Source organism: Brassica napus, chromosome C5 (genome assembly GCF_020379485.1).
Source record: "Brassica napus cultivar Da-Ae chromosome C5, Da-Ae, whole genome shotgun sequence".
NCBI classification, from domain to species: domain Eukaryota; kingdom Viridiplantae; phylum Streptophyta; class Magnoliopsida; order Brassicales; family Brassicaceae; genus Brassica; species Brassica napus.
The window spans coordinates 37,641,665-37,653,928 of record NC_063448.1 but is presented as its reverse complement, the minus strand read 5'-3'; the positions used below and the strand labels follow the sequence as shown (position 1 = coordinate 37,653,928).

General features: G+C 46.1%; 1 protein-coding gene and 1 pseudogene across 1 annotated transcript; one reads left to right on the top strand and one right to left on the bottom strand.

Annotated features, from left to right (window-relative positions):
• Positions 1-110: 110 nt before the first annotated feature.
• On the bottom strand, positions 111-9,684 carry LOC111206384 (annotated as a pseudogene).
• Positions 9,685-10,514: 830 nt separating this feature from the next.
• Positions 10,515-12,242, top strand: LOC106371842. Its single transcript, XM_048758700.1, has one exon. It carries the CDS (start codon positions 10,515-10,517, stop codon positions 11,031-11,033), a length of 519 nt encoding a protein of 172 aa, XP_048614657.1. The 3' UTR covers positions 11,034-12,242.
• The last annotated feature ends 22 nt before the right edge of the window (positions 12,243-12,264 follow it).

Genomic DNA, 12,264 nt, shown 5'->3' with positions numbered 1-12,264 from the left:
GTGGATGTGAGGAATCACACCTCCACCATCAATAGTTCCTTTGATGAGAGTGGCGTTTCCAGCTAACTCAAGAACTTCTGCAGAGAATGGATGCCGTGTAGACAGTAGCAGTGGCACCAACTCTTCCATGAGCTGAAGCTCCTGTCTTTACTTGACCACTAGAAACTGAAAGAAGACGGACATTAAAGAAAAGCAAAACCAGCATATAACTTGGGGCACAAGCTTCTCAATTCTCAGACAAATATCTTCTAGTACATTTACATCCAAACTACTACAAATATCTAATACGACAAAACAACAAAAGTGATGTCTCAGTAATAAGAATTTCTCTGTAAAATTGAATTGTAAACTAAGCAATAGCAGCAGCCAGTAAGCAAAACTCAAGATCTCAAAATAAAGACGAAAAACAAAACAGTTGCAAAGGCACTTAGAGCAGGATTATCCCTACACCCCCTTATAGGGTGCTTAAATTTTTTTTTTTCTGATTTAAAAAAAAAAAAAAATTAATAAAAGAATTAATTGCGGGCCGCCACGTGTTAGTGAGCCCGCAAACAATACAAACAACGACGCTAAAATAGGTGACAGAAGCAACCATTGTTGGTTTTCTTGTGAGACCCACCGAGTATTATATTAATTTTTTTTTGTAAACACCTCCCTTTTAATCCCCCGTTAATCCTGCTCTTTAACATTGCATAAATCATACTCTTAAGATAGTAGTAAGCATACATTTTCTTCATGCACACAAGTGAGTGCGTATCTATTATCAACCAAAGATGTCCTCTCGATCTCCCTCGGCCATTTCAACATCCTCCATGCTACTAAACTCCAAGAAATGAGTAGGTCGATGCTCCACGTCAAAGTACTCCTTCGGGTATCCAAGTCTGACGCTGTACTTCATATCCACCGCATGCTTCGTTCCCATAAAATTATAGTTCCAAGATCCGTTTTCAGGAACCATATAAAACCCAAGAAAACGAACACTCAACAGCATCTGAACCTTCTCATAATGCGTTGGAACGTAACCCCGAGGATCGCTCCTCCCGTCACTTTGAGTCAGCTTCTAAGCCGTCAAAGAGCACGAACCCGGAGTAAAACTACACGTCATGATGATGCATTTGTCTCCATCCCATTGCCTCTTGTTCTTCTCAAGAATGCGTGAATGAGAGACAACATCCTGCGGCGAGAGCTCCGGGAGCTCGTTAGGCTGCGTGTGCAACCACCCCAAGGGCTCGAGACCGTTTAACAAATCATTCTCAGGGAGGACGACGGCAAGTGAACATCCTGGGAGCTTTCCCGCTGTGGCACCATCACAACGCAACGGATCTCCTTCACTCGAGGGTTATCCGGGGCGCTGACACCGTACAAGTATCCAGCGATTTGGGTGCGGAGATCCGCTACGCATATGAACCTCTTCAGGAGGTTCTTCGGCATGTTGTACGTGTATCCGGACTCGTTTACGTTGTCTGAGTTCACGTAGATGTGGTTGACTCTTAGGTAGAGGTTGGTTGCTGATATTGCACGCACGCGCCAGTCCGTCTTGGAGTTAAACGCAGCTTGCTCGTAGGGTGTGACGGTGGAGACGATGAGCTCGTCTCCATGAACGTTTCTCGTTTTCGTTGTAACTGCAACAGCCTGGCTGGCTTGTTTCTCAATCTCAGCTATTTGTTGCCTCTGCTGAGAGGGTGGAGTGATCTCAGCTCCTACAATAATATCTCTCATCTCTGATTGCGTCAGAGCGGAAGTGTTGACGTTGTTCTTCTTCGCGTAGTCAGAAAGGATTAAATCTCTTAGTGCTACCTCCACCTTCATCCACTGGTCACCAGTGAGTGATGGCCACATGTGATGCGGCTCAGTGACAACAGACTTGTCTGGCCTTAACAGCATCTTAGCCTTCTCGTTATTCGCATGAAGCGCGCGTAGGATTAGAATAAGTCTCGAAAAGCAGGTATAAGAAGAAACACTCTTCAACCAATCATCATAGATATTGAACAAAACCATCTTCGGCTCCGTCGCCTTCAGAATCATATTGCCGAACTTCTCAATCTTGAGACAAGCCTGGAACGGAAGCTGAAGCTCGCTTCCCTTGATAACAACGTTTGGGAAGTCCAGCAAGTGAACCTCGAACGGATCCAACATTCCTTTACGTGTAACAATGATTTGCTTCGGCTGTTCTTCAACAGGGAGAGACCTCACAAGCGTAGCAACCTCTTCAGCAGTTTTCCATTTCGCCAACTGTCCAAGACGCTTCTGACCAGCCCAAACACTCGTATGAATAACCTTCAAAAACAGCTGTCCGGTTCTCGGATTGAAAACAAAAACCGCACCGTTGATCGGCTTAGTCGTTTAGATTCCCCTCAAACGTCTTGTGAATCGTGACACGGTAGACATTGGTATCATCCACAAACCATTTAATCGGATTATTGAATATCTCCCCATAGTTTTGAGATGACAAATACGGCTCCGTGGGCTCGGACGAGTATAGCTGCAAGCCTTTCCTTATCCTATCCCTCAACGCGGGTAGAGCCGGATTCGCCTTCATAATCTTATTCATCGCTTGAGTAAGAAGAGGCTTCGAACCAGGAAACCAATTACCAAATGCGGAGTGCAAGTTGTACGCAAGATCAATCCCAATCACTACCCCGGTCGGAGACGGATAGATAGACATGCTATCCGCTGTGTAGTCCATAAACTTGGCCCTGGCGTAACGCTCAATATCGTGGGAGTCATAATCTCCCCCTCCCCATCGAAGCTGCACATCGATCCAGTACTTGTTACTCGCCTTCTGGTCGAAGGCGTCTTTTGACTCGGCGAGCAGGCTAGGTTTCGACATTGGCCATTTACCTGAAGCGAATAGAAGAACGTCAGCGCAAGAGCTGTTCATCTTATAACTCTTCCTTGGATGAATCGTCTCCTTCTGCACAGTTTCTATCTCCAAAGCCTCCAGCTCATGGCAAAGATCCATGACTACACTCTCGTGGATCTTTTTGCCACAAATGGGCGCGGAAAATCTGAATCAAAGATATCTTCAGCGTAGGAATCTTTCCATGCATGAACACTCCCGTCAGGTCCAACTGCACCTGGAAACCCAAGTAAACATTCGCCCGGTTAATCGTGGGCGACCACCAGAGAGTGAATCTCCTGTTAGGAATCTGGTTCAGACCAGACCTCTGCGCGTTCGTCAGCTTCTTGTACTTCATCGACTCCTCGAAACCAGATGCCTTCTCCCAGAAAAGACCCTCCCACGTAGGGAAATACGTTCCCTTGAAGAGCGTATGCTCGAGAATGCCCTCGACGCCTCCAAGAGCTTGGATAACATCGGTTCCGTAGTTGTTCAAGTTCCACAGCTTCCCGTCGTGCCTCTGGTGCGTCCACCAGAAAGGGTTTTGTTTAAGGACTTGGTACTGCTTAAACTCGGTCCGGACCCTCCGGCCTTTGTCGTACGCTAGCGTGTGCCTATCTTTCTGGAACAGTGTGTTTATACGAGGGATGCCCCTATCCCAAGAGTCTTCAAGATCTTCTAATGTAAGACGCCTGTTTTTGGCCTGCGCTTCCTGCCTCTTTAAAGCATACTTTGCCCACACGCGCTGTGAGTCGATAAACTCGCTTTCCCATGGCTGTATGTAACGGTACAAGTTTGGTATGAGCTGATCTTCCTCATGGCTCATCCCGCTTCTAAAGTGGGTTACACCAACGTCTGTCTGCTTGCTGTGCTTAAGGTCGCTTTGTGGGATCAAACTATGACCCATCGACAACATTCCCAGCCCGCCTAGCTCCTTTGGAGCGTAGAAGACAACAGGAGGAAACCGGCTAGGCATCTTTGAGTTCAGCCCTATCTTGATCCTGCGTGTGCACCGTGGCTTCGCGAAAGTAAGTCATGAGACCGATCAGAGCAGTGTTCCACTTGTTGGTGAAAGTGGTTGATCCTGACGACATGAGAATCTGCCTCACGCGATTCTCAAACGACTTCATGTGCTCGTCGTCGACTCGGAGAAAAGCAGCCGCAGTCCTCTCCTTGGTATGTTCATTTTGTAGATTCCACACGCCATCTTTAGTATTGCTTTGCGTCGTCCTGATTTTCGGAAGTATCCGAACTTCGAATCCACACATGCTGAAGAGAAGGTTGGGATTATCCTTGCTGTAGACAGAGACGAAACCGTTCTCCCACTCCAGAGTCGTGATGCTCCGAGGCAGACGGTTCTTTATGCCCCAGAACACGCTTCTACCGAGATTGACATCGTGTTTCATCAGCCTCATCCTCGCATCTCTCGGCCAGCACTTCTTATTGTTGTATCCCACCATGTTCTCATTGTTGGGATCGGGATGCTCCATAAGATACCGCTGAATAAGATCACGTGCCTCCTCGTGTGTAAATCTAAACATTATATGAACTCTGTCTATGTACCGAGCATACATCCTTATGGGATGACACGTCTCAACTTTTGTATCACAAAACGTCATAAACTCGTTAGGCGTCTGCGGCGGTCCAGCGATCTCACTAGCTCGAGTCAAACCAAGAAGCAAGAGATCAAGAGACAGTCCGTAAAACTGAACGACAAACGACGCAAACTGGAGTCCCCTGATCAGACCGTGAGAGTTGGTATGACTCATATCCTTGTAAGCCAGAAGCACGCTGTTCTTGGCGCACATATAATCTGCGAGATTGTGATCAAGAATCAAACGGAGAAGCCTGTTCAACATAGTCAAATCGATCTTCTCAAAGAGCTTTTCGAACTTCGTCTGGAGCATCACCACACACTGCCCATCACTCGTGTCCCATACGCCTTGCAAGTTATTGATACCTTGACACCACTTGTAAACCAGAAGCGGCGGCGGCTCTGAGTCTGCCGGCTTGATCCAGTTCGAAAACAAACCGCGCTTATCACCCTCGTACCACAAGTATTGATCAAGATAAGCATCGGTGATTTTCTCCAGAGGATCTATCTCGTACACTGGAATCAAGTAGCTGTATAGATCCATAAACTGTATGCCGACCTCTTTCATGTTACGCTGCGTGAGAAGAAGACGTTTAATACGTCACAAAGCTTCATGAGGATTGTCGTAAGCTTGCTCAATTAAACCAAGCTCCTCCCGCTGCTGCTGGTTCAACCTCACAGCACCACCGTATGATTCCTTCAGTCTCTCAAGGGCCAGGATGAGAATCTTCGTGTCGTGTTTGTATGACAGTGGAGGGAATGGAATCGGAGAAAACTTCCTCGACTCCAGCCAATGAAAAGTCGTTGTATGAATCGACACTGCTTCTTCCGAGTTCACATACGGACCGTCTTTCAAGTAATTATGCTGCCGCTCCTGTTCCGCCTTTAACCAGAGACGAGTCAACCTTCCGAGATTTTTCTTACAAACAGTCTTATCAACGGTGGCTCCTCTTCTGATACGCTCACGGTTGTAGTGAGCAACGTTAGTCCACCAATCAGCCTTAGACTTAACATAACGAAGGATCATATTCTCGACTGGTACGGGCAAACCAGGGACCTTCCAAGCGATATTAGCTTTCCAGCACCGCCATGCCTCGCTAAGATGCTGTAATATCGTCTTCGCTTTGTTTTTCCTGATACCTTGAGGCATTGCATCGAGAACGTCATGCATGACGGCAGCTCGAAGCTCCAGATCAAAATGGCTTTCGACTCTCTGCTTCGTGACGGTTTTCGCAACTCCTTTCGAGTGACGCCCCTCGAACTGACGGCCGAGAAGGTTCCCTAGCCATCGTTCGAGAAGAGGAACTATTCCTCTCAGGAAAAACAGCCATACTCTCCACATCGGAGCCCAGAAGCCACACCCTGGTCCTTTACCCACAGGACCGGTGTTGAAACGGTAATATATCAAGTGCTTTATGTCGCATCCCCGATCCTGAATAGGATCGTTGGGACGGCCATGGATCGAGGAAACGTACTAGCCAGTCTTGAGACATGAAGGCAGACGTTCCATGGCCAAGAAAGAAGGTTAAAAACATAAGGAAACTTATACTTAACCTTATAAGAGCAAAGAGACAGCTAGGACGAGTAAGACGGTAGCTGGAAGAAGTATGCGAGAAGCTCGACCAGCTCACAGGAGCTAGGTTAAGTTCACTCCAGCTCAACCACTACTAAGTCAGCTCCACTAGCTGGACTACTAGCTCACTCAGCTGAAGCAGCTGGGAGTCAGCTCATCTCAGCTAGACAGACTGTTCGGGTTTCGGCAACCGAGTCCGGGCCAGTGGTGGGCTGTGAGGTCCAGCCATGGGGCCATGGACTGTTGGGTCTTTGGACAAGGCCGTGGGCTAAGTCTAGAGGGCTTGGGGAGTGGGTTGGGCTTGTGACCGACCCCAAACCCAATCAGAAAGGGGCGATGGGATGCAAGTGGCCGAAAGGGCACAACCCTTGGCCGATGGTGCCCATTCGCTAGCAAGTCGTGCCTGTTCGTGGGGCAAGACTTACCCCCTCGTTTTCTATAAATATGGGGGCCCTCCTGTTGATTTCAGTATCCAATTCCAGAGTAAAATACTCAGAGAAAAACGTAGAGAGAGAGAAAGAGAGAGAGAGAGAGTTCCGGCCAAGGAAAGACCGAGTTTAGGGTGGTTAGGTTTCCGGCGACTCTGATCGTTTGTGAAGCAACCTCCGACCAAGATGGGAGATCAAGACAAGGAGAAGAACGTGGAGAACCCAGAGGTGGTTCAGAAGGTATGTGATGGGCCGTGGCTCCATCAGACCGAACGGACGGTCCATGCGATCGCACCACGGCTCTGTCGGTTCCTAAGTCCCATCCGGCTTCTCTTACTTGTTTTCTATCCGATCTCTTTCTGTTCTTTCTGTTTACACACGAAGGGTTGTGTTGGTTCAGTCCAAGGGACACGTCCCTAGACTTTGCCTTTCATAACCGAACCATTAGCCTTGACATGGGTCGGCTAAGTGGATGGTTCGAATCGCACCATGGACTGGGCGGTTGGGATAAACGGTTGGACATGTCCCAAAAGACACAAGTTGCCAAAGGTCACGAGTTACCAAGGGTTGTGAGTTACCAAAGGTCACGAGTTACCAAAGGTTGTGAGTTACCAAAGGGTGTAAGTAACCAAAGGGTACAAGTTGCCAAGGGTTACGAACATCAAGAGGTACGAGGACCAATAGGTACGAGGATCAAGAGGTACGAGGACCAAGAGGTACTAAGGACCGAAGGGGTGCATGTTCCAAACGTTGTCTGTTGAGACAGGTTGTGTCCGATCCATATGGATCAGTCTATGACTTGCTAAGTCAAGACATGGTTCACGGTTTGTCTAAGCCAGGAAAGAGTCGCATGGTCCGATCGGTTGCTAAGCCTACCGGATTGGGCTTGAGGCTTACTCGGCCATTTGGATCCAGGCCCAAGGCCGGATCAGGTAAGGAATTCCGTTGGGCCATTGAGCCGGACTTCGTGGACCGGTCGCACCTAGATTCTATCCGGTTAGACGGATTGGTCTTTGGGGACGATCTGGACCTGTTCGTGTGATCTGCTTATCTATTCTGGACCGTCTATCTGATTCTAAGTCAAGGGGTGGTTGGTTGAATGACTTAGGATACAGTATATTGTCTGAGGTTTATCTATGTTCTAGGAACCCAGCCAAGCATTGTAGAATCGTCCAGTTCTACTCTCGGTTATGATTAATGCTTATCTGGTTGTGGTTTCAGGAACTAAGGATGGTTATGGTCAAGCCAAGGAGCCGTGAAGGCTCTGTCAGTGAGAGGCTGTGTAACGTGTGGTTAACTGATGCTAGGGATGAACTAGTGATTGTCTATGAAACTGTTAAGAAGTTGTGTATTGGATCTCATGTTTCTAAGTAATACAATTTATACACATTTATATTCCGCTGTGCAAATCTGTTCGTTTGTTTATGAACCTCATATTCGAATATGACTTAGTAAATAAAGACTTAAGATGAATCAAACAAGCAAAGAAATTAATAAGTAAGCATTCGTATCCAGTTGGGTCGAGAGACCAGGATCGGGTCTTACACTTTAAATCCTTGCACATCCTGATCTGCCTCATCAGTCTGTATTTGTAACGGTACATGCCAGTCAGCTGGCCAACGTGGGAGAAAATGTACCGTAGCCCATCAGCCAGCTGGAAGGCGTCTACGTTACCGAGGCGAAACTGGACGTTTGCATCGACTACGAGTTTCGTCAGCCGGAGGATCTCGCGGCAGAGATGGAAAGCGTTCCCGAATCTAGATGTAGTCTAGATGAAGGTAGTTCAAACCCTTCCGGTGAATCAGCAGGTTCAGCATGTTATGCCCTTGCCGGCAGACTTGCAGACCCGCTTCGACCCAGTCCAGCTCGATGCTTTGGAAAAACTTAGTAGCCGCCACAGAGCGGAATAAATGCTTCTTCTTGTGAGATTTGGGTGGTCTACTGTGCAGCTCGTTCAACACGTAACATTTCAAAAGCTTTTGGTAACTGACACGAACTTTAACAGGATAGGACTGAGGACAGTGCTCCTTGAACCACTCTGACACCAGTGGGATATCTTCGGACCGCCTCGTCCTCCCTGACCTCATATTGAAAGGCCGTGGCGCAAACAACAACGAGATTCCAGCAGATGTAGTGTCGGTATAGAGCTTTGTGTCTTTTAGCAAAGGCTCTACTCCTTCAGGTAAGGTAAAATCATCCTTCTCCTCGTCATCATAATCATCATAAAACTTCCTTTTCCGCCTTTCTTTATTAGTATTGCTGCTTATTGGGTGAATCAACGGATCATAATAAAAAGCAGGAAGATCAGGATCCTCGGTCTTTACGTACATAACCATAGGGCTGTGATACGCACCTAGTTTAACCTTCCTCGGCCTATTATTATACAAATTAGGAAAAGCTATTCTGTATTCAGTTCGCAAAGGAGAGCGAATGATAAGCTTCGTGATGTCATTAAACTCATTCCAATCCTCATCCCCTTGGTCCATATCTCGGTACAAAGGCTCAAACTTAGGACCGCCGGGTATGCACATGTTCAAAGCCTTCGCTGTGAAGAAAGATTCCTTGTCAAACAAGTAGAAGTAGTTTCGATCGATTATATTATCAGACAGCAACTGTCCCGCAAGCCTGTGAGGCGTCGCCATTATCGGAAGCGAAAGATTCCACCTCCTGTAGCTGGGACCGTTACTGAGTTTGGTCTTTACCAACGGCTTGTGGTCGTAAAACCAAGTGTACACAGCGGAATCCTCTCCTCGTCAAGCTCCATCTGAATCGCCTCGAGAGTCTCCACGTCCAGCAAGTTATCCGCGTAGTCAAGCGGAGGCTCCTCGTCATCAAACGGAGGAAACCTCATTCTCTTGAAGTGGCGTCGGTCCCGCTTCTCCCTCCGCATCATGATCCACATAGTTTTCCACTGAGCCATGTAGATAGGTTCCACGACCCACGGGATCTCGTTCACGAACGTGATGGCTCCCGTGACGTGGTACAAAACCTTCACGTCTCGGACCTGCTCCCAGGGCATTGGCATGTTCTCAAGAAGCTTGAAGACGGCGTGAGGAACGAATTTGAGTGCTCCTAGGTATACGCGTTTGTCGTGAGTGAATTTCTTCGATGACATGTCGCCGTGGTCCTTGATGATCTTCCTGACGTGCTCAGGCGGCATTTCTTCCTTTTGAGTCTCCACGTGTCCGAACCTCCTCTTGTTGTTCCCGTAGCGTTTCGAATTTAGCTGCGTCCATCTACGAGACTTCTCTTCGAGAGTAGGAGTCGGATTACAAGGACCCGTGCCAGGAGGGGCTAAGACCAACCGCAACGGGGTCCATGACTGTCTCTTAGCTTTAATCCTTAGGTTAGTTTTAATATAATAATAGTTATTATGTTAATTTAGCTTAAGGATTGGTCCGTGGGAAGGAGTTTAAGGAGCTGATCCTCGTGTACGTGGCAACGTTTGAGTGGGACGGGTTCGGTTTGGGCTTGGGTTGGGTTTAGAAAAATTAGGTCATTCTCGACCGAGACCGAAAAAAAGAGAGCTCTCGACGATTAGGCGATAGCGCGGCGATTTCTCTCCATCGGCTTCACGAAGGTAAATTGAAGCCTGAACTTGTATATTTGTTCGATTTAGATCAGTTTTCATCTTGTTTCCTCTCAATTAAGGGTTCGGGAATGGGGTTTCAATCGATTTGCGGTTACGATTGAAATTAGGGTTTCAAAAAGATTTGGTTTCAAAAAGATTTGGGGTTAAATCGATTTGGGGTTAAAATCGAGTATGGGCTATTGTAGAAAGGGTTTCGAAACGATTTTGGTTTCAATCGGAATCGGATATGTTTTTTTTTCTTATACGGTTTCGAAACGATTTTGGTTTCGAGCTCAAGCGGAACTTCTCTTTTTTCTTAACAGTTTCAAAACCTTTTAGGTTTATATATGTACGCTTTCAATCGGTTGTAAATGATTTGTCATTTTTTTCAATCCATATGAGAAGTTATTGTTCTTTAAGTATGTTCTTTCAATCGGTCCTTGCTTTTGTTGCTATAAGTTATTGTTCTTTAACTATGTTCTTTCATCATTTGTCTCAGGTTAACGAAAATGGGACAAGATTACAGCTACAGCCAGCCTTCTTCATCATCAAACTCTCTAGACATGACCTCCCTTCTTGAAGCAGAAGCTCAGCTGTACACGGATGCAGAGCCGGATCAGTTCGCACCTCAACCAGAGGCTGATGATGGAATCCCGAGGACATGCTATTGTGGAGCTCAGCCTGCTGTCGGAATATCTTACACTCCTAAAGATCCCTACAGAAGGTACTTCACGTGCGACAATGTCGATGATGGGGATTGCCACATTTGGAAATGGTGGGATGTGGCCGTTACGGAGGAGATGTGTGAGTTTCAGAGACAACTCCGGCAGCTTAAGGATCAATCTTTTGAGTGTGACCAGAAGCTGGTTAAGCTACAGAAGACCGTCTGTGAGCTAAAGAAGAAATCAGCGACTACAAATGGCTTTGCATTGGCAGTTTGTGTAATGGTCTCCGCATTAGTTTTTATAGGTTTGGCGGATATGTTTCTGACTGGTAAGTATCTCTCTTGTGCTTTTGGTTGTTGTTAATGCTATCTAGTAAAACTTTTGACTGTTTCATCTTATGTGTTTGCAGGAAGAGCTTCAAAGAAGTAAATTAGAGAGTCCTCAAGCTCGAGAGTGTCTGTATAATTAGGTACGATTACTACAACCTCCTACTCTCTTTTCTTTGAATTAATAAAAACATATATTAGTGTATTTTATTTGTTTAAAAAAAAATAAAACCCGAGAAGATGTTAGTTGTGTTGAGTAGAATTTTTTTGTATGAAAGATTAAAGTTTGATTGTTCTTGAGTAAATGCTACCTTCCTACCGCCTCAGATTTGATTGTTTTAAATGTTATAGTACTTTGCAAATGGGTGTTAGTCTGATTTGATTGGTGTTTAATGCAACTAGTTAGCTTTCTATCTTCCTAACTGCTCGGTTTTTATTGGCTTTAAATGTTTCTTAGTTTAAGCTCGCCTACTTAAGTCTCTGTGTTGCTATTAGAGTGACACAGACCAATCTGTTAACATGGATAAGAACACTAGTTATATGAACCTACTGTTTAGTCAATTTCAGACTCCAGTGGACCTTGATTCACCCGAACCTTTTTGGTTCGGTAAAGGTTCGGTAGCCAAGGTCCTAATGAGTCTGTTCTCGAGCCTGTTGTCGAGTGTGGTGTCGACACTGGTGGCGACTCTGGTGTGAAGGAGAGGAGGAAATGGTCTCCCAAAGAGGATAAAATCCTTATTGTTGCTTGGCTTAACACCAGTAAGGACCCTGTCGCCAGCAATGAGCAGAAAGCCGAGCTCCCAGGTTAGAGTATGTGGTCAACGGACACATGTATAAGTTGGCGTATTATCTCACAGACGGTATATATCCCAAATGGTCGACCTTTATCCAATCTATCTCACACCTTCAAGGTCCTAAAGCAGAGTTATTTGCTAGACTTCAAGAAGCAACTCGAAAAGATGTGGAACGGGCTTTTAGAGTTTTGCAAGCTCGATTTGCGATTGTGAAAAACCCGGCTCTTTCATTGGACAACGAAAGGATAGGAAATATTATGAGAGCATGTATCATACTACACAATATGATACATTCAGTACGATATATCTGAATTTGAAGAAGACAGCACGAGAAGTTCACGGGTACATACCGACAGGCCTACAAATATCGCTAATATGCTTAGCATTCGGGATGATGTTCACGATAAGCGTTTACATCAACGATTGAAAAATGATTTGATTGAAAATATTTGGAACAAATTTGGTGATTGAAGA